The sequence below is a fragment of the Fringilla coelebs genome (genome assembly GCF_963513975.1).
Source record: "Fringilla coelebs genome assembly, chromosome: 1".
Classification (NCBI taxonomy): Eukaryota; Metazoa; Chordata; class Aves; order Passeriformes; family Fringillidae; genus Fringilla; species Fringilla coelebs.
Window position 1 is genome coordinate 101,693,152 of NC_140028.1, and position 21,546 is coordinate 101,714,697.

Here is a 21,546-nt window from a genome sequence, read left to right on the forward strand (position 1 = left end):
CTATTACTGTTGTAATAGAATACTATACTCTTACTATTTTAAGAGTATAGTATTCTATACTATTCTAACTCTTACTATTGTAAGAGTTTTACTGTAATGCAGTCTGTGGTTGAGACCATGATGAGACAGCTCATCTTCTGAATGTGGCTGTGTATCTGCTCTGTGGCAACAGCCTTTCTGGTATTCCAAAACACAGCAGCTAAGACATCTGAAGTTCTACAGATAGCAAAGGCCTGGCTAGGCATCTGTTCAAAAGATTATGTGACAACAGTAAGAGCTGCCATCCAGTCTGGACCACTAAAAGGAAATCACAAAACACACACACACACACACACAAAAATCCCTTTCAGTAATCTCAGTGTAATTAGAATGATTATCTTGCCTTTAACTTACCTGAAGTCTGCAGTCGCTGCAAAGGATTCCAGCTCTGTAATAGAGAAGACGCAAAGAAAACCTTCTCCACTTCGGAAGTAGTTGTCTCTAATTGCAGCATAGTCCTCCTGCCCTGCTGTATCCAATATATCAATTTGGACTTCTTCCCCATCCAGAACCACCTTTTTCCTGTAGCTATCTGCTTTGGTAGGCTCATAGTCTTCAACAAACTAGAAAAAAAACCCTTAATGATGTAAAATCATGCCTGTACAAGACAATTGCTTCTGTTTGCGCATCTGGATATAGCAAACATTAAATGGGCACTGTAACTAATAACTAAGTTTTGTGCATTTAGGCCCTGTGAAGTACTCAAACAATTTGTAGTTAAAGCAGACTCTTCATGAGCCCAAACAGTTTTTAGGTTTTTACTTTCCTCAGCCATTATAAGGAAATGTAGAGGTAACTTCAAAACATCACTGTGTGCACTACCCAAACTTCTTCTGGTTCAAGCACAACTCTGTCTGCATTCCATTACGAAATCAGCCAGTCTTGACTTTAGATATAGATTTAGTATCCACTTTTAAAGTACACTGAATGCTTAGCTTCTGACTTTTAATAAAAAGGGATGACTTTCACTGGAAAAAAAAGGAAAAGAGAAACTGATTTTCTTTCCTGTCCTCAAAACCAGCACAAAAAGCATGGAAGAAATTGGCTGTTTCAGGTGTTATGCAACTCAACTAAGTGAAGAAGCTTTGAGCTATAATAACCAAGTTCTAAGTCGAGTGATCAATGCAAAAATATTCCAGTAATATGACAGAGTATCTAACAGCTGAGAAGTCTGAAAAAGGCCAAATTTTACCTTCACAGGTACATTTAGAGGGCAAATCAGTAATCTCAAAACACGTTTTTGTTACACTTAACTGCTGAAATTCAAACCTCATCACATACATTTAGACCCCTTCAGAAAACAATTATACCAATGTAACTTAAACAACACTATGTAGCAGGCACCTCCTGAGATAATTTCTATGACAGACTCTTACCTCATCATACATAAACTGTAGTGTTAAAGCAGATTTTCCTACACCACCACTTCCCACCATGATGACTTTGTGCAAAGCCAACGAATTCTGTCCTTTAGGTTTATTTGCTGCCATCTTTGGAATGCAGAAAATTCACAGGTATCAAATGGAAAATCTAGAAGAAAAATATTTCTTCATTAGTTTCCTTTCCTTCTCCTACATGAACTGATAAAATGTTTTTTTTTTTTTTCAAATACCTACATATTTAATGACTTCATTTTAGTTCTGCTTTAGTGAAAGCTACTTGCTCTTTCACTGGAAACCGTTCCACAAGTTATATTGAGCTCATCTCTCCTTTTTTTTTTAATTAAGCAAAGAAATTCTTCACCATTTGGAAGCAGCGTTTTAGTATGTAGTATTTTCTTTTAGTGGTACAGTAGGTGTCAAGAATTCTTGATAGTTTACTTAAAAACTGAAAAAGGAAGCCACAGTGAGTCAACACCACATAAGAAAATATGATATGACAGCTGGAGGGGCAGGAAACAGACTTTTGAAGGGATTTCCAGTTTAAATGGCAAGCACTAAGACACAGCAGCAAGGATTAGCTAGAGTACTTTTACTGAAAAAGCAAGCAAACCTAAGATGTCAAAATACCCAGTTTCAGTAAGTCAAAAACCAAAATAACAATCTAGTTTAGACAGAGGGGAAAGATTCAACTTGCTTACAAATGTAATTATTTGGTATATTTGGAGTAGTTGTCTCAGTCCTGTGACTGCTTGTTTAAACACAAATCTCTGCATCTCACCAACACCAAAGGGCTCTATGACAGCTAATTCACATAGTTTAATGCATGCGTGTGCAAGCACAAAAAGTAGCAATTCCATTAACTTTTAAAAAAATAATGTGTGCCATAGTTTTAGTGGAACACTATTTTCCCACACTTTTGTTTCATTCTCTACCTATCCCAATAGTAATACAACTGTATTTGTGAATGCTTGCACAGTTCTTAAAAGACAGGGAAGTCCCTGAATAGTGACAGAATATGCTCTCCTCTAGAGACTTCAGGTCAAAACAAGGTCTGAACTCCAAAAAAGACAATGACATCTACATTACCTGTATAAATACAAGAAATATTTATGGTAGCAATTGAAAACCAAATGCAACTTTCATTTTTTAAAATAAAAACTCAAAAAGAGCACATTCACATGGCTCAGTTATATAACTACCAGATAATAATGCAGCATAGTAACTTATCATGATTACCGTGTTACCTTTAACCATTATGATTATTTCACAACATCACACTAAAATTACATCCTACTGCATAATGAATTACCCTTCTGTGCAGCTTAAACAATCAGAATGTTAAGCACGACAACTTTCTTCAAACTTGTATCAAAAACCCTAGTTGAGGCCATGCACTAAGGCTTTGTTAGCAGTGATGCAGGTAGTATAAAAGCACGATGACTTAAGCTTCCCTGGAGATTAAGCAAATCCTTCATGGAAGTAAAATAAATACATGCCATCAAGGTTGTCACACTGCCATGCCAGCAAGCAGGCTGGGGATGAGCAAACAGGTAGGAGAGCTACAGCTGGACCACCTGACCAAAGGGATCGCACCACGCTACAGCCTAGCAATAAAAGTTGCCAGAGAGGTTTGAAGTTTGTCAGCACTGCCATTGCTCAGGAACTGCTGGGCATTGGTCAGCTAGCAGTGAGCAAATTTTCTTTTAATAACTTTTTTTGGGTTTGTTTTCCTTTTAAAAAAATATTTATGAAGTTATCATCATCTCGACCCACAAGTTCTCTTACTTTTACCCTTTACCCTTATCATTCTCTCCCCCCTCCCACCAGTGGCAGGGGGAGCGAACAAGCAGTGGGACTTATCTGCCTACCAAGCTAAACCCACAAACTATGTGAAAAACTCTTGAGATCACATCAGCACAGCTACCCATTCTACTGTCAAAGAATTCTGAAAATGCAACTGAAAAGTAAGTAAAATTATTTTCCCTGGAGATATTATCTAAGCAAAATAAGCATAAGAAAGGTGCTATACTCAGTACAGAGATATAGCAGAGGAATACAACTAATATCATGCTACAAGTTCTTTTAAAAAGGAAATGGAAAACAGCAAACATTTCTGTTTTGGCTTAAAAGAACCATTTCCTTCTTTTTACTCAAGAGGGAGTACAAGAACATGAAAATAGTTTCAAGTCATGTGCATGCTTTCAACCAACTACATTGTTTTGTCTTTGTGCACTTTTCTCTTAAAAGGAAAAACACATCCTGAAAATCATGCTTCTTAGTATGTATGTCAGACAAGTAAGAAAGAAAATTCATCTGAATTCCACTATCAACTGACAACAGCTCAGTTTGCAAATGTTAAATTACAATATCCACCTGGATGCGACCTACTCTAAACTTACTGAGCAAGAAAACAGACTGTTTTTCTGTAAGTACTCCAATACTGGAACAAGTCCAAATGAACCCAGCAGGACCTCACTCAGGTGAGTTTGGGCTAACAATACTACAGTCTGAAAAAAATTTAAATGCACAGTAGCAATATTTCACTGTAATATTTGTTGTAAATTAATCTCCAGTCTTTAAGTAGATTGAGCAATGTGAAAATTCATATTTTACTTCAACTTACAATTCAACAAGTAGTGTGCCAGTGTGACAAACAAGTTGCCACTTTTTGTGCAGCAGCTGACCGATAAAAAACCCAAAACATTTCCATTTCCAATTTCATCCTGACAAATAATTGTCAGTAAACAACTGAGATACTGAAGATACTGAAAGTACCGAAACTTCACACTACCACAGACTTCAAATCTTCAAGATAAGCTTGTTATAAACACTATGCCACATTTTGGAGTAGGAGGGTAGCTCAGGGATGTCAGTTTACTCCCAAGTTCTTCACAAGCCAATAAAGATAAAATGCTGGCAAAAACTCAGGTCTGTTGAGTAGTAGAGACAATGTGGAAAGAGAGAGAAATAAGTTACAAACAATGCAAGTACAATACGATACTGTGCAAACAACACTTAATCCAAAGAGACTGCTTCAGTGCTAATATTGTGCCAGAGAGAAGAAAGACCTTGAAAGTGATAAGTTCTAAGCTACTGGCACGATTCTACCTGTTTCAGTGTGCTTTGAAAAGCAAAGAACCTAGATTCCAATTTTAACACTAAAGCACCTGAGATGAAGTTTCATGCAAAGTCTTTTTGCCTGTAATTTATGTAGCCTGACTCATCTTCACAAGAAGTATTGATTTGGGTCATATCTAGTAACTGAACTGTCCTACTTTATAATTACGATCAAACAGACAGAGACTATGGCAAGAACCCTGTTGTATGAAGCTCAAAAAGTATACTTCCTTATTAAGCATACCAGCGGGTTGCTTAATTTTGCTTAATAAGTGCAAAATTACTTGCAGATGAGAAGATAAACACATCCATTTATACAAGTCAGCTTTTTACCACACCCATTGGAAATCCCATCACATCAATACAGATGGTAACATATACAAAAGTTTATTCTTAAACACTTCTTCATGTGGTTCAACAAGCTGGAACAGAAGCAAAAGCTTAAATGGCTCAGCAATGTACTGCACTGTCTTCATTCATAAGGGCAAGAACATTGTCTAACCACCATGGTATGGATCAGTCCTCACCTCTACTGCAGATAAAGTCCTAGGAAGCTGTCCTTTTCCAACATATTTGAGCAGATAAAGACACACAACTGAATCTCTGAGTGCTCAGACAAAGTAAGCCGTTCTCAAAGCTCCTACAGCTGTTTTATTGCCTGCTTGCAGATAAACACACCCATGATTCTGTGCTCCATTTAATGGCAGGCTTCCAATTGGAGCTAGGATTTTTTTTTTTTTTTTTTTTTTTTTTTGAGCCAGGCTAGCAAGCAATTAGATTAACTAAGAACTGCAGGGGTAGGAATTATAATTCATGTTAGCATCAGTGATACTGGCCAAGACAGCGTCTTGTCCAACAGTCTAGAAATTTGATCAAAGGAAAGAAGAGTAGGTAGCTAAATAACTTTTACAGTTATTTTTATGTTATTAAGATCATCAAGGAACTTCCATCTGGAGTTGTAAAGCTGTTACTTGTCTTGAGTGATTGGCTTCTACCTGTATCAATACTTCTTGGAAGTTTTTATACATTATAGCCTGCATAGGTCCTCTGCACAAAAATTACAATGTTACCTTTAGTCTCCCACGGATTTAAACATAACACGCAGCTCCACCCACTAGAGGAGTACGCTGGATAGTGTAACACAACTTAGACACAGTATCATGTTAACTTCTGCATAAAGTCTTCTAACACAGAATGGTTACCTCCAGATCCAGAAAACAAAGAGAGATAGTCAGGTGCCAGCTCAAAAAGCAGTTTTGATCTCCAGGGACAATATTTTCAGGGAGGAATTTGCAAATACAAGTTAGGAAAGAAAAAACCCAAAAAGCTGGAATCCTTGATCTCTCTTTATTAGTCTTTATTTTGTCCGCTATTTGCTATTTCAGCCAAATAAATGAAGATAAAAATATACTTATGGGCAAAACACCCCTATGGGTTTTATCCCTCACTCAACTGAGATGACTCTTCTTGAACTGTCCTATTCCTCAGTTGGCTTTTTCTTACAGAATAACTTGCTCCAAACCAATCAAAGCATGTTTCCTTACATATCCAATGCATTTATCCTCTACATCCCTTCCCAGTACAATAATCCCAAGGTTCATACACTAAGGGAGAGCAGAAAAGTGGCCAACAGAACAGCTGTGTACCATCCAAAAAGGGCAACAGACACCCAATTTAGATGCTTTCTTTCCTTCACTGTGGATCACAGGGTACAGAGTTCCCCATATTTAGCCAGCACCAAATACTGAAGAAATTTATAGAAACTATCATATCCAAGACATCTACATCTCTGTCAAAATGTACCCAAAACTGGCCAAGAGGCCAAAAACGAACAAAGGACAGAGCATATGATCAGTCTCATGGTCTTAGACAAGGTGATCAAAAGAAGTCAAGAAGCTATTCCATTCATTTTAATTCCTTGGAGTCTCATAAATGCAATGTAAATGAGAACAGACCAGGAAAAGCATTACACCAAAGTCACATCATTACAGGCACAAGTTCAGCTGGCATCTTCCTCACTACTATACATAAAGATGAATGCAGGCCTTGTGAATATGCAGTTGTCCTTAACAGGCGGACTTTGATTTGCTGCAGACATTTGTTTGAAGGGGTCTAGTTAAATATAGCTTTGTATTTACAGATAGCTGGTACAGTTAGCATAGTTGGTCCTAGTTAATGAGTAGAGATAGTGGTGTCTTTCATCAATTGCAACACAGTTTTTTATTGTCAATTTTATAGCCTACATAAAACTAATACATCAAAACTAAATCCTTGTTCATTTCCTTTTCTTTAAGAGAAGATTACATAAAGATTTGAAAGTCTGTCATATTAACCTCATTACCCACTCACTTTTAAGATGAGTAATTTTCTTCCCTGAAGACTGCTTTATATAATAAGCATCAATTACAACTGCTAGCTGATACATTATCACACCCACCCTTACTCTGTTTAACAGACCTAGAACTTGATACATTTGAAGGAACAGGAATAATTTAACTGCAGTATGTGAGCTGCCTGCACAGTACTAAGAACTAGTTAATATGCTTTGACCAAAATACTTCCAGAGAGGCAAAAATTATCAATTACTTACTGACCAATAAAGAAAACTTTACAGTGGAAACTCATATTGCTCTAGACAACTTTTTTTTACTAGAAGAAATTAATGCCTGCACTAGTTTGCACTTTACACTTAGTATATATCACCTCTAGAAGCACAATCCACAACTTATTTCACACTGAAGTGAAAATCTAAGGTAATTATTTGACAGTCTTTCCTAAAGTGAGTTAAAAAATTCTCCAAAGTTTTGTAATTTCCCAAAGTGTATCAAAACTCTGTGACCTCATGTGACCTCCAAATTACAAATTCAATTTTCTAAGAAAAAGCAGGCACAAGAATTTTGAAAAGTGGCAACATATTTCACATTCAAGGACCATGAAGCAATATAATCTTATCTGTTGTGAAAATATCACAAATTCAACCAGTTACTTAATTGTTTATTGAATCCCATAGTTTCAGTTTGGTTAACAAGAGCAAAAGTATACTTGAGGATGCATTGTTTGAAAATAGCACTAGCATACTAAGTGCTAAATATCTGGAAGACACCTCTCAAAAGATTCAGATATTTCTGCAACAAAAGCATTCCTGGAAAAGGAGGGAAGCAACTCCAGGCAAGCAGAATCTAACCCTCCCAGCATCTGCTTCTAATTACAACATCCAAACCAGATCAGCAGAAACATCCCATGACCCAGAGATTGATAGGATATGTGAGGACACAGATGGAACACGACACCAGCTGCTTTAAGAACTAGAGAATAAGGAATTTTTAAAAGTTAGATCAGCATTATTGTTGTGTCATCTAGTCTGACTGGTGTTTTATTACAGTTTAAATGCACAATAGCCAAACTCTGCACAAAGTAACATCAGTATTTTATTCAGGTAAAACAAGCATTTCAATGTTAAATAATCACTGCAAACTTTAGAGAAAGAGAAGAAGGAATCCAAATGTTCAAACCTATCTTAGTAATGAGTAATCTCATCAGATAACGAAACAGGCCTCCTGAAACTCAGCCTCATAACAAGTTAGAAACTTTCACAGCAAGTATTTCCCTATGTCCTGAAAATAATCCTTTGACATAAACATGTTGAACTAGGAATTAAGATTTGAAGCTTCCCATGAGTTTAACAAGCAATTAAATCGCATTCAAGGTTTCATAAGAATCCTTCTTTCCTAAGCTTTCTAGGGCACACCTTTGCAGGTGCTTATGCCTCCCACACCCACAGAACAAATTTACTATGGTGACTGATTACACATATACTAACAAAAGTAAAGGGTAGAAGACTGACTTCAGTTCTACCTCTCAGCAGAAGCAAATTTCCTCAGGCAAAAGGCCCAAATTTCCCAGCTCCTTGAGACAAGTACTTCAAATCATAACCATACCCAGGCACTTAAACTGGAAAAGCCAACCAGTGAACTCTTCACCCAGTAACAGAGGCCCATCCATCCCATAAATGACATTGAGTTGTTATAAAGAATACTATTTCCCACATGCTCACAGCTTTATACTCCTAAGACATCATCAGAAGAATTGCAATTTCTTCAACAAGAAGTCACTAAAACACAAGAAACAAGTTCACAGACTTCCAACAGTCTCCCAGAGGTTCCACAGGGCCTTAGTGCGAACTTCTGGGCATGGCCATGAACTAGACTGCACTTTCTGAAGTGAGAACAGATATGTATTTCATATGCTTTAAGTCATCATTTCAGCATTTTCTTAATAAAGGTCTCTTTGGCTTACTGCAAGATGGCTTCTGGGGAAGTACTTCCATAAGGAAATTTCTTGAAATTCACACCAAGCAGCACATGAAAACCCTGACAAACTGAAGAACAGAAACAGTCTAAAATAAAAGGAAAGTCTTAAGATTTCAAACTCTGTAGTGTACTGAAAGGAAAACAAAGCAGCTACATCACTGTCCACATAAGCAGCTGACGAAACATACAGCCCTTGAGCCCCAGTGTATGTATCTGCAATGCTGATATAAACAGAACCTCCAACAGTCTGTCTGATATTCCCATGTCCTTGCTCCCAATAGCACAGGGTAACTATTAGATGGCACAGCACTTAAGAAATCGCTCTAGACAAAAACTAACCTACACTGTTTTTTGAACAGATACGTTACCTAAACAAGTCTTCTGGCACCAAAGACAGCCCAGAACAACACACAGCTGAGCAGAGGGAGAGCAAAACTACAGCACTTCCAGCCTATAAACACTGTGGCAAAACAGTGCAAGTGTTCTAGGGTGCCTCAACCATAACACAGCACCTGTTGAAGATATCTCACTTTTTTCAAGTTATGTGATGGCTATTACAAAACACTGGGAAGAATTCTAGATTGCAACTTGCAACGGTTTATCTGTGTCACCATTGAATAAGGAATAGATGACAGAGACTCAGATCAGAAAGCTAAGAGGCTAGAAGCCCTGCATTTATTCAGACCCCTTCTTTTATATGCTGGTTTGCTACAGGTGGACCTGACTGGTCATTTAATCAGCACATTTCACATGACTGGCTAATTAAGAAGACAACCTCCTAATAAGAAAAACAACTTGTTAAAAACACCCCCTGCGGATGGTTTATCATTTGATTATCATTCTTTCTCTCCAGGTCCCTAAAGCTTCCCAGACCAATTCATGGGAAAGCTTATCTAGCTTTCTCTCTCTCTCACCAGGCTGTCATATTCACATATCTGGACTGATCCAAAGATGAATGGGAAGAGCAGCAAACTTAGGCCCACCGCCAAGGTTAACACAAGGTTAAAGCTTGGTTTCATAGTTCAACAGACTAAAGTTACACTGTGAAATAATTTTGATAATATACACATTTACATAAGAGTCTAGAATACTGCTCCTGCTTCTACAAGTTCAGTATGTGGCTGGTGCCCTCTCTCAGTCTATTGTAATCATTGAGGGCACTTAGCTTTCTGAGGCTGACAGTGCTGAAGTGCTTTAACAAAAAGGGTAAGGGTCATGTCTTCTTTCACATTCAATTTGTACACATGAAGATCTGCAATCTAGCATATTAACAGAAGGCATTAGTTTTGTATTGATTTAAGATTATACACCATGAGGAGAGAATTAACAGTCACAACAGACACAACAGAATAATGAACAATTACAACTACATGCCACTAGCCTGTCAAAGCTAGCTACAGACTTGTATGGATTCAGAGGGAAGACAGACAAACAGGTACTATGGTACTACAGCTGATTTCTTACCATGAAAGGCTGAAACAGATGAGGGGGACATCTGTGGAAGAGCCTCCCACATCAGTTATCCATAATCAAAAGTCAAGTTACATTCATGGGAGATGCATTTGATATAGAACAAAGACACTCTTCCCAACCCCCATCCCCCCCAAAATGTAAGAGTCAACATATAGCCTACAATGATGAATTTGAGTAATGCAGAATCAACAGCTCAGGTTCTTAACTAGGGCTATTCAAATATGAACTCAGTGAAACATTTCAAGGATACATTTAAGTTAGTGTCATCTAAGATATACAAGATACAGACATTTTTATCCTTTGTTTCAAGTGTAAGAAAGCATATATGGAAGCTAACTTTTGATTAATGATAAGGTAGACTTCACTGACATTTGCACAGGGCTGCTGCTTCCAGCTGTTCTAGAAAGCAACAAGAATGGAGTTCCCTTGAAGGCACTATGCCAGAGCTTGCAGCTTCAGCAGTACACTTTTAAAAGCAGTTCAAGAGCACTGCATTCAAAACTTGTCCACAGTATATTCAGTATCAAAAATTCCGGGGTTTTTGGTCAATCATATTTCAAAATGAATCTCAATCACATTAGTATGTCCTGTTTGCCCCTGTACATTTATACTTCAATACAGACTATAGAAATTTTAGGAAGATTTAAATGTAAGCATGTTGACTTGGCTTGATGAAGTAAATTCTTTGAGAAATGTCTGAAGCTGGCTTCCCAAGACATACTTGAAAAAATATAGGTTTTCCTCTAACCCAACTATCTTTTTAACTGTTAAAAACCCTAGTCTTCCTTTAGAAGTTCAGAATGTCAGATGTGCATTTTCTAGAAACAGCACATATTTGCATGGTCATTTTTACAGCCAGAAAAATGACAATCAAGATCCATATTGACTAAATGTAAAACTGCACCCAGACAGTTTCACTGCTCTACAGGCAGGAAAGTTAACTTTTGACAGAGAAATCTAGAAACAAATGGTATCTGCAAAGCAAAATAATCATTAGGTTCATGGCAGACTGCACCAAACAATCTTATGGAATCTATAGAAGGGATGCAGACAGCATCCCTTCTATAGGTTAGGACTTCATCTGGTAGAAGCAGCCTTGCTGTTTTGCAGGCTTCTCTTGTCACACCAAGACAAGTACTGATGCTGATAGCTCAAGGAATTTATCCTGCTCACACAACTACTTTTCCCTGTTAGCCAGTCATAATAGTACTATGGTGAAAACTCACATGAACACCCTTAAATTCTTTCAAGTATTAGTACAGACAGAATGAACACAGGAGCCTTGTTTGAGTAACACTCCTATGAAATTCTTGAAAAAGAATCTAAGCTTTCAAATAAAGCATTTTCAAGGCAGGCACTGCCTTCTTCCCTAAGTCAGTACCTAGGTGAATGAAGTTTCAGTAAAGACTGAGTAGGAATACTGCAATACATTATCCTTCACATCTCAGGGTAATAAAACAGCTTCTAACAATGAAGGATGCAGGAAACGAGTGCTCCAGCAGGTGCAAGCATGTTTACATCAAAGGCCACAGCACAAGTGGTGCAAGTGCACAGGACTGAATGCAGAGCATTAATGAGAGACACCAAGAAGCAGGTACTACCAAGTTCTCCGTCTTCTCTTCACAAATACATGAAAGCATTCTCTCTCCCCACAGGAAGACTGCATCAATACACCAGCCAAATGGAACCTAATGAAATATGAGCACGTTGGATTTTGCACTTCAAAATTTTCCCTTTATTCCTCTAAGAACCATGCAGCTGCAGCAAATTTCTTTAGTGAAATCCGACTTGGCAAAATAAGTTACTTCATTCATTTCATGACTTTGCCATCTGTTTTACCACCTAATTAGAAATTCACAAGTTTTTTTGGGGTTTTTTTGGTAGTATTATTGCAAGAGCATTACTTTTGCAGCCATATTTTGTTCTTTTGTTCTGGCAATGTCTCCTATGCAGTGCAGTTTATATCCTATGCAGTGCAAATTTCTCCTCCTAAAATCATAATATTTCTGTTTTATTCAGAGAAAAACGATGTCATATGCACGGCTTGCTGAATGAGACTGGTCCGCAAATACACAAAAACCTTTCGAATAGGTGATTCAAGAACACAAGTGGTTATAGACCTGATCTTGCACAGTAATACAGCATGAATAAAGCCAAAACACTGCTAGGTGGATCTCTCCCCATTTTTAGATGTCATTTATCTCAAAATTGTTAGATATATGATTTGACGAATTGATAGAATTACTCTAATGGCCCAAAAGACTCACTTGGGCAATGAATTGTCTTTTAGTTTAATATATGCTAGCCAATCATGATACACTATAGACTTTCACGGCCATTTCACATATTATGGGCATTAAATTTGCAATAGCTAGAAACAGAGGGCATTCAGTTCATTAAATTAATATGAAATTATTAATATTCACATAAATTTAACAATTTTCACATCAGGTGCCAGTGCAAGGTGGTTTTCATCATTTCCTGCTTAAAATACCGATCATACTTTTCTTGCAGTACCACAGAAGGGATTTTCAAACTCCATGTTCACAAACTTAAAAATGGCTTTTTGCTCCTGTTTCAAGTCTTACAGCTCTTACAATGCACAAAGTAATTTGGAACTGTTAAGTGACTTTACAAGAATGTAAGTGTGTATGTTTCAAGTTTTAACAGAACAGGCTATCTAAAAAAAGTTCTTTACAAAGCAATGTATGTTAAAATCATAGACCAATTTCAGAACACAGGTGCAAGCATAACATTCATTTCTGACTATCTGGGGAACCAAGTGAATCAGCTATGAAAAACTTCTGATAAACAACCTAAAAATTAGTTTTTTAATCATACTCCAAAGACAAAGACTCTTGGAAAAGGCACTGTTAAGGTGGATGGGTCTCAAGTGTGTCTCTCTTCCTATCACCTAACATGGAATGCAAAAGCTAAAGGCATTCCAGCAGTGGTCACACTCAGTTTATTTTAAAGGCCAGTCTCTCCACAGAAAAACTACTATAGAAGTCTGTCTACAGTGAAATCCAGTATCTTTATCAACATTTAACTAATTTATTTCTACATGTTGAAACGTTAAACAGTACCAAGTGTGAGCTGCTTTCCTTTCTGTACACACAACCTTTGAAATTCTTGTGAGAAGTATGTGATCTAATACCTTTTCAATGTTCCATGGTTTTCTCTGGCCTAAGAAACCTTCACTACCTCTGACTTATGAAAACTTTTTCTTTTCAGCTGGTCACTTGCAAGCTTTCATTTCAGTGGCAGTACTTGTATTAGCATCAGTTCACCACAGAGTCAGAAGCTAATTTTACTGCTTTTCTCCTTGAGTGGTTTATTTCTTTTACCTTAATGCACATGCAGTCAGAGTCCTGCATGAAGTCTGGAAAACTTACCATTATTAAAATCCATTCCTGTTGTTCAAAGATGTTGACTTAGTTTGTAGTAAAACTGGAATTACACTCCAGTTTTAATATCTCCTTCAAACCCCTGACCATCTAACTATGACATTCTGACTGGGTTAGGTTTCATTATTTTATCATATTGTATTTCATTGTTCATACGATCTTAAAAGAAATCCTAGTACTTGGCTACAAGACTGTTTCTGTTTCAGTTTTCCCTCAGAGAAACATATTTTCCTCCGTATTTGTAAAAATACTCTTCTCTCCTAAAATTGTAGTAAAACTTATTAGAAAGATTACAGTATAAAACTTCACTCCTCAAATAACAGACTGCTTTCCTCAAATTTTCCAAACTACTCTTAAGATCATTAGATCTTAAGGCTGCTTTTACAATGCTCTTCAAATACTCCAATCTGAAGAAAATCACAAAATCTGCTTGTTATAAACATGATCCCAGTTCTAACTCGTACATCCTGCAGAGAATATTTTTGTTAGTTTACTTCATTCCTCTATCTGCTTTGACTGCAAGAGCTATAAAAATCAAACTTCACAAGACAGCAAATACAACAGATATAGCTTAACTTTCACTTAACTTTTAGAAAAAGATGCTCTCCTACTGAAGTTCAACATGTACTAAACAAAGTTACCTAAAAAGAAACAACTTTCTCATTAATATCCAATGAAAAACATTAAAGAGGCAGGACAGTGAATAAGTTTCTCAAAAATCAGGACCTCCTAAGGTTTAAGAATTATTCCAAACCGAAACATTTCATATCTCACTTTGGTTCTGGGGCAAAGAAGAGCTGAGAAATTCCAGTATTTTTGTGAGTGGTTGCACGATACAATCTTTAAATGGAATTGTCACTCTCAGCCCATCAGTAAACTAGTAACTACGTGGCCAAAATTAGTGATCCACAGGGAGACAGTTGCATGGGTGTACACACATAGGCCTTCCTAAAATATTTTGTGAATCAGCTACTGGCCTCTCCAACATCATCAATCTTTAAATTATAACCTCCCATGCTCTCAACACAGGTAAAACCAGTTGGCAATGCCTGCAACAGGATTTCTTAACAAAGCACAGAGGCATTTAAGATACGGAATATATATAGGTCCAAACTGAGTATTTCCCCCTAAAAGCAGAAGCACAAGGGTAAAAAGTTTAAATCATGACTTAAGATCCAAGTTATTATCATTATTTTTTTCTAAAAGTCCTTCATGTTACACTATACACTAAAAAAAATTGAGTACTGATGCAAACCAAATTAATAATTCACATGAGCAGCCTTCTTGTTCTTCATCACTACCTTAACTTTTCATTATTTTTCTTATCACAGTCTTCATTAAGTAGGGAAAAACAATCAAGTACTCCCGTTCATTTCACACATATCAAATTAGTGAGTCTCTTCCTACTGGGTACTCTGAGATGTTCCAGAATACCTGGAATTAATGATGAATGTTACCTGTAGCTATATTTTCTTCCTTACAATACTAACCATTTAATAACTTTTTAGATGGTAAACTTGCTGAACTGAAAACAGTTTCTGATATTTAGCCTAATGCATCTGCTCCTTAAATTCTGAGTGACAACACTGGACTGTATAGAGAAGGAGTCCAGAGTACAGTGCTTTCTTTCTAGGTTAAGTTTCCCTCATTTATTATATACTTCTACTGAATATGAAGCCTGGAACCTCAAAGCCATCAGGTCAGATCAGCAGCAGACAAAAAATATGCAGTCTGGACCAGTAAAGAAAGATGCTTTAATAAATCCCTCATACAGGCCTGCGTTGTATCGACTTCAATATGTAAACTACATCAATGTAAAATAAATTTCACATTCATTTTTAAACAACTTTAAAAATGTTAACTTATTAAAAATCAGAGAATTCAAGTTGTGATAAAGTGCGCTAAGCTACCAGTCATGACCCTACTGACCAGTCACTGAAGCATGGCAATGAACTCTTAATTTGAACAATATAAATTTTGACCTTACAAAAATCAGTTCTCATGAGTGTGCAGTGTTATTTCTTAAAACACAAGTGTTCTGAGGATTGGAATGAAGCTTATGTGCCTGTTACACTACATAGGTAAAATTAATTCAGGGGTATAAGTGTGCAAGAACTTTACGACTTAGAGGTGTCATCCCAAAATAGCTCTTTCACACAAAAGTCACTTGGATTCAGTGATTGGATTCACTGATTTTGCTTACTTTGGTAAGCAAAGGTAACAGGGACAGATAGATGGTTAGTGAGGAGTTGCTACCAGCCTTGCTTTGAGTAGGGCCTTCGGGTCCATCAACTCGAACATCTCACATTGCATGACCTCACCCATCAAGTGTGGGTTTTGTGACTGACATAGCATGCCCACAGACGTCTGTCACATTAATACTGTTTTCCTGCCTGTATAATTTCTTCTATTTTGAGGTCTGAAATAAATCCCACGGGGCAAAGTGTTGCTGGTATTAAGTACTTCTGTGTTAAAAGCCTTGTCAGGAGACTCAGCCATACCAACAGGACTACACTGCTACATTTTGAAATGACAGACCTTTACACTGCCTGATGGGCTTGAATGGGAGGGAGTACTAGCAAAGAGGAGGACTGTACCACACATAGCTGGCTTTTTACTTTCTTCACAGATGTTTCATTTTTGCATGACTTCCACGTTTACTGCAATCTATTTCATGTTGACAAAAACATTTCTGCCTGCCTATATGTAGGTGCTATACATAGAGCATTCTCAGACTCTCAGAAACAAGGATCAGAGTTAAAGATCAAGTCTTACAGTAGTACAGAAGGCTATTAAATTAGTGTTTCAGACCATAAAATGAAACAGGTACCAAGGCCTGAATGCATGGCTGATCCCTACTGCCTACCTACTAAGCACAGGTGCAAACCACCTTCATAAATAGCATTTTCCATAATTTGCAGAAGTACTTGTTTGCTGGTACAGTATATTTACATGCCAATTTTTAATGAAACCTTGTGGGCCACTGCACCAGACATTTCCACACTCTTGCATCAAATGATGTAAGCATACTATTATAGAGAAAAATACAATGCATTATGCATACATACAATGCATGGAATTTACTGGTAAGAATTCAATGAACATTATAATTACTTTGACTAAGGAACCAACATCACAAAATAAGCATCATCAATTCCACTAAAGTAACAATTGTAGAGTTACCATGCAACCAACTCTACATCTCTTGTTTGTTCTACCTTCTTTACATTCCTGGCTCCTCTCCGTTACAAACTGATTACAGCATAGCTTACTTGAATTCTCTGGAGTAACTGCCCATGTCATTTAACATCTTCAACACACCTTTCTCCGTTATTACCTCTCTGTGCAAAGCCTGGACGCTTCAGTTGCCAATCTATTGTCCCAAAGGTGCAGGGAATTTTGATAGAGACAAACTGAATCCCAAACAAAATAGGACGAGTAAATATTAAGCCCCCACCTCTGGGCAAAGGTAATAAATTCTCTCACTGGTTCATTCTAAGGCAGCATTACTTAATCTATACTACATTTCTTTCCAACTTTTTCCTACCTTTCAGTCTCATACTGTTTTTTCTATGGGAACTTCAGAATTTTTTTTCTGCTGTACAACTACCAAAGGGATTCAACAAGCAGCTGTAACCACTGATAAATCTTTGGGCTTTAGGTGCTGACTCTGACTCACAATAGTTAAGAAAACAGGACAAGTAGCAAAACAGGATTCAATAATCCCCTGGTCTGCAAGGTACATTTGCTGTAAAGCAACTCTAAGTTATTTATATCCACAACGACTATAACCAATTTCAGATTCTGCAGACAGTAAGCCTTAAAAATAAGTTTTTATAACTATGCTGAGACCTGATTTTAAGTACTGCAACAGACTAATAAAATGCAACAGTTTCTTCCCCACTTAGCAAGTTATAAAATGCAAAATATTTTGCAGAACATTTAGTGGATATACATAATACCAACTGTTCTATTTACTTAGTTCCTCACATAAATTCTTCCTAAGGTAGAAAGGAAACTTAATGCAGTTGTCCTGTAATTGTGGGTTTGAGGCAGGCAGTCTACAATATGTTCAAAAGAATGCTGCCACTAGTCTACCAAACTACCTTGTTCACATAAAATAGATTTCAATTTAGATGCAAAGTAATTTCCATAGCTTGAAGCCATTAGAAGTTTACTGGTAGCTGGCTATAAGCACTTTCAAGGGGGTGGGGAGTTCCCTATCAAGAAGGCATATTATCAGCCACTGATTCCCAGGACCACTATATCCTACAGTACCCACCAGGATGGCAAAGCAACCAAATCTAATCACAAAGCTAAAAGATTTTTCTCATATAATTATTTCTTCTTCAGTTGTAAAACTGCAGCAAAAACAATGCTGTTGTCAGTTGGCTGAAATGAAGTGCCTAAACAACTTTTCACATAAGACACTGTATCTACAGTATCCTTTGATATTGGAGACTGCCATATAACAGTTTCTAAGATAGCAGCATCTTTTCCCTCAGCAGTTATCTTCTTCCAAGTCAGATACACTTGAAATTTAACAGGAGCAAAACCACTTCTCAGACAGAACACCTTTGTTTCAGGGTAATCCCTCAGAAAAAGTAAATACAGGGATGGCAGTGCATGACTTAGCAACTGAGGTTAAGAACACAACTGTTCTTATGGGAACTAGAAGTCAGTCTGAATACAGAAGACACATGGACCACTGCAAGGTCTCCAGCTACACTTATGGAACAGTCTTGCGCTCCTCCTTGGTCACCTTTATCCAGCACTGCCTATCCTCACAGCCACATCTCTCCCTGCTCCACTTCCCCATGCCCATTCCTTCCCCTCACTGCTATTTCTATGGGTTAGTTACTGAAAGAGTACGTGACCACAGGTGGCAGAGATTATGAAGAATGCACAGCTAGGACACATTCCAGTTTTCACTTTTATGGCTAAAGATTCCTTAGGGTCCAAAAATAAAAACAAAAAAGACAACGTTATTACATCAATGTCAAAGAACACACAACTCAAAATACTTCACCTTAGGATGGTTGTAATCTTTCCCTCACTCAAATTCAAAAGAGCACTAAAAAGGAAAGACTGAGATCAAGGAATTTGCAATAGTGGAGCAGTACACTCACTAACCAGCAACACAGCTTATTTTACCTCACAGTTGACCTCTCATGCAGTGGACTGAAGGCTTTTTTTGATATTTTTGTGCAACACTGTGTCATATTCTCCTATTCCCATGGGAAAGAGTAAAGGGTAAATATAGCTAGCACTATCAATTTCTCAAATTTCCACCATTTGGAGGCTTCCACAAAAAAACTGTCATGAAAACACAGACCGGAGGATTTAAATCCACATCAGAGATTGACATATCAAACAGTTGTTCTTCACTCTATTAAGAATGCTCACAGTTTCCCAGGACTTAAATGTTGGGGTACATACTATTAGATTAATAAGTCAGCCAAAAGGAAGTGGATTTTTAATTAAAAATCCAGTTATAATCACCACTAATTACCCTGAAAACTAACAGAAGAGCAGGATCTTCTCCCAGTGCAGCCCCTCTCACAGGAGGTCCTCTCTTTCCAGTTTAACTTTCAGTGGAAAAGACAAAGAACAACTGATAGGTTATGGAGAGATCTGAACATAAAACTGTATGTGAACTGAAATGCCAGCAGAGGCACATTTTGCTTACACTTGTGGAAGTGTAATGTTTTGCAGTGCAGAATGCAAGTCTCTTTCCAATAAAGAGACGAAACAAAACATCAGGGTCATTTTGAGTCTGAAATAAAAACATTTTGGCAATCTTCCTGCCAGGATGGTTTGGGGATGCGACAAAACAAACACACAGATCGCTTTCAGGTGGCTCTTGGGATACCTATGGCCCACTTAACATTTTCATTTTAAAGACTCAATTAAGAAGAAGGAGCTGAAGCTATTAACTTCCATTTAAAAGAAACCCAAAAGCAAACACCAAATCGCAGACCTACTCAAATGGGTGAGCATCGAAAGGCTCTTTCATTTGGGGAACTTAATAGCATTCTTCATACTTCTCCCTTGTGTTACAAGCAAACGCAAGATCTAGTTACCAGCAACTACAGAAAAACCCAGCACATGAAAGCGGGCAGCGATTAAATACTACAGAAGCCCTGTTCTTACCCACCCTAGAAACCGCAGGGCCCACATACACGCACAGGGTCTCCTGCACCCGGCCGGGGCAGGAATCGCCGCTGCAGCCGCGGCCGCAGCCGTCCGGTCCCGCCAGGCGAACACCCCGACCCCGTTCCCCGCCAGCCCCGGAGCGCGGCCCCTTTGTTCGGGGTGCCTCCGCGGCCGCGCCCCGCCCTCCGCAGGTACGGGCGGCGCCCGCCGCCGCCCCGCAGCCCCGGGAAGCCGCACCCGCCCCCCGCCGCAACAGGCAGCCGGACCCCGCCGCGGCCCCACCGCCCCCTCCCCGCTCTTCCCGCGCCCGGGCGGGCTGCGGCCGGAGGTCGCCAAGGTCGACGCCCGTAACCTTCAGGGAGCGGCCACCAGGCCCCTGCAGGCGGTTCGGGGCGCCGCCCGCCCGTCCGCACACCCCGGGGTGGGGCCGGCAGGCGCACACCGCCAGCCGGGGACGGCGAGGCGGCAGCCGCACCCCGACACTAATTCCCGGGCGGCGCAGAGCGGCGGGCACGGAGCCGCCGGAAGCCCCCGCCCGCACGGCAGCTTCCCCCACACCGGAGAACTCCCCCGACTCGGGCGGAGCCGGGTCCTTGCGTTCCCCCGGGCCCCAGCCCCGGCGGCCGCGGTGGCGGCGGCTTCACCCTGGTCTGGTCCAGTCCAGTCCGGCCCAGTCCGGTCCGGCCCGGCCCGGCCCGGCCGCGCGCCCCCATCTCACCTGCGGCGGTGGTGCCGGCGGCGCGCGCACCGCTGCCCGCCCGAGGAGCGCGCGGGGAGGGGCGGAGCGCGCGAGGTGAGGCCCTGGCGCCGCCCCCGCGCGCACGGCCGGCGGCGCGCGCGGCCCGGGGCGGAGGGCGGGCCCGGCCGGGGCGGGGCGGGGCGGGGCGGGAGTGCCGCCGCAGGGGCCGCAGCGTCGTCACCGGGTGCGGCCCTGCCGCCCCCGCCCCGCGGGCGGAGCGCGGTGTCAGACGCTGAGGCGCGCAGGCGCAGTGCCGGTCAAGGCGGAGGGGAGCGGGGCGGCACGGCCGGGCCCGGTTCCTGGAAAGGGGCGGCTCCTTCCGTCTGAGGCGCGTGCGGGGCCGGGCTAGGCTAGGCTAGGCTAGGCGGGGCGCGGCGGGGGCTGGTAACGGGCGGGCCGGCGCTGGCGCCTTCCCCGGGCGGGTCATTCCGGTGTGCAGTCGTGTCCCGCTTGTCCCACCGCACCTTAACTACGAGCCGCGAACGGCAGCTGCTTTCCTTCCCTGCATGTCCTCCTTTGTTTCAGCCGAACCTGTTAGGGGAGATAGTGAGAAAACACTGTAGCTCGATGTCTGTCCCTCCTTCCACCCAGCTCATCCCCCATCTGGAGAATAGAGGAGGCGTGTACTGCCATGGTAAGGAGATAAATTACCGACATCTGTCGCTAGGTTTATAAACACAATTATTTCTAGTGGAGCTTTCCTCAGGGCACAAGTGTAAGCTGAGAAAGCATTTAATATACTGAGTTTGAGGAAAACGATCACTGGCAGAAGGGAACGAAGCAATGAAGCTCTTAAGAGTTTTGCGTTTATTTTTTTTTTTTCTTTTTTATAATAATGGACCAATCCATGGAGGATTTTATAGATGCCAAACAGAACAGGGAGATAGGAGCATTTCCATGTTAATTACAGTAAGTCAAATAAT

General features: G+C 40.0%; 1 protein-coding gene across 2 annotated transcripts in view; it reads right to left on the minus strand.

Moving 5' to 3' along the window:
- Positions 1-20,738, minus strand: part of RALA (RAS like proto-oncogene A) — a 30,365-nt gene extending 9,627 nt beyond the window's left edge. Inside the window, exons 1-4 of one of the 2 annotated variants that reach the window (XM_084205063.1) lie at positions 20,603-20,689; positions 1,656-1,866; positions 1,416-1,569; positions 394-602 (exon numbers count right to left, since the gene is read on the minus strand). In XM_084205063.1, coding sequence (XP_084061189.1) covers positions 394-602; positions 1,416-1,529 — 323 coding nt within the window. In that variant the 5' untranslated portion in view covers positions 1,530-1,569; positions 1,656-1,866; positions 20,603-20,689. Of the gene's footprint in view, positions 1-393; positions 603-1,415; positions 1,570-1,655; positions 1,867-20,602 lie in introns of both variants that reach the window. The other variant, XM_084205062.1, reaches the window with a different exon arrangement.
- Positions 20,739-21,546: the final 808 nt, after the last annotated feature.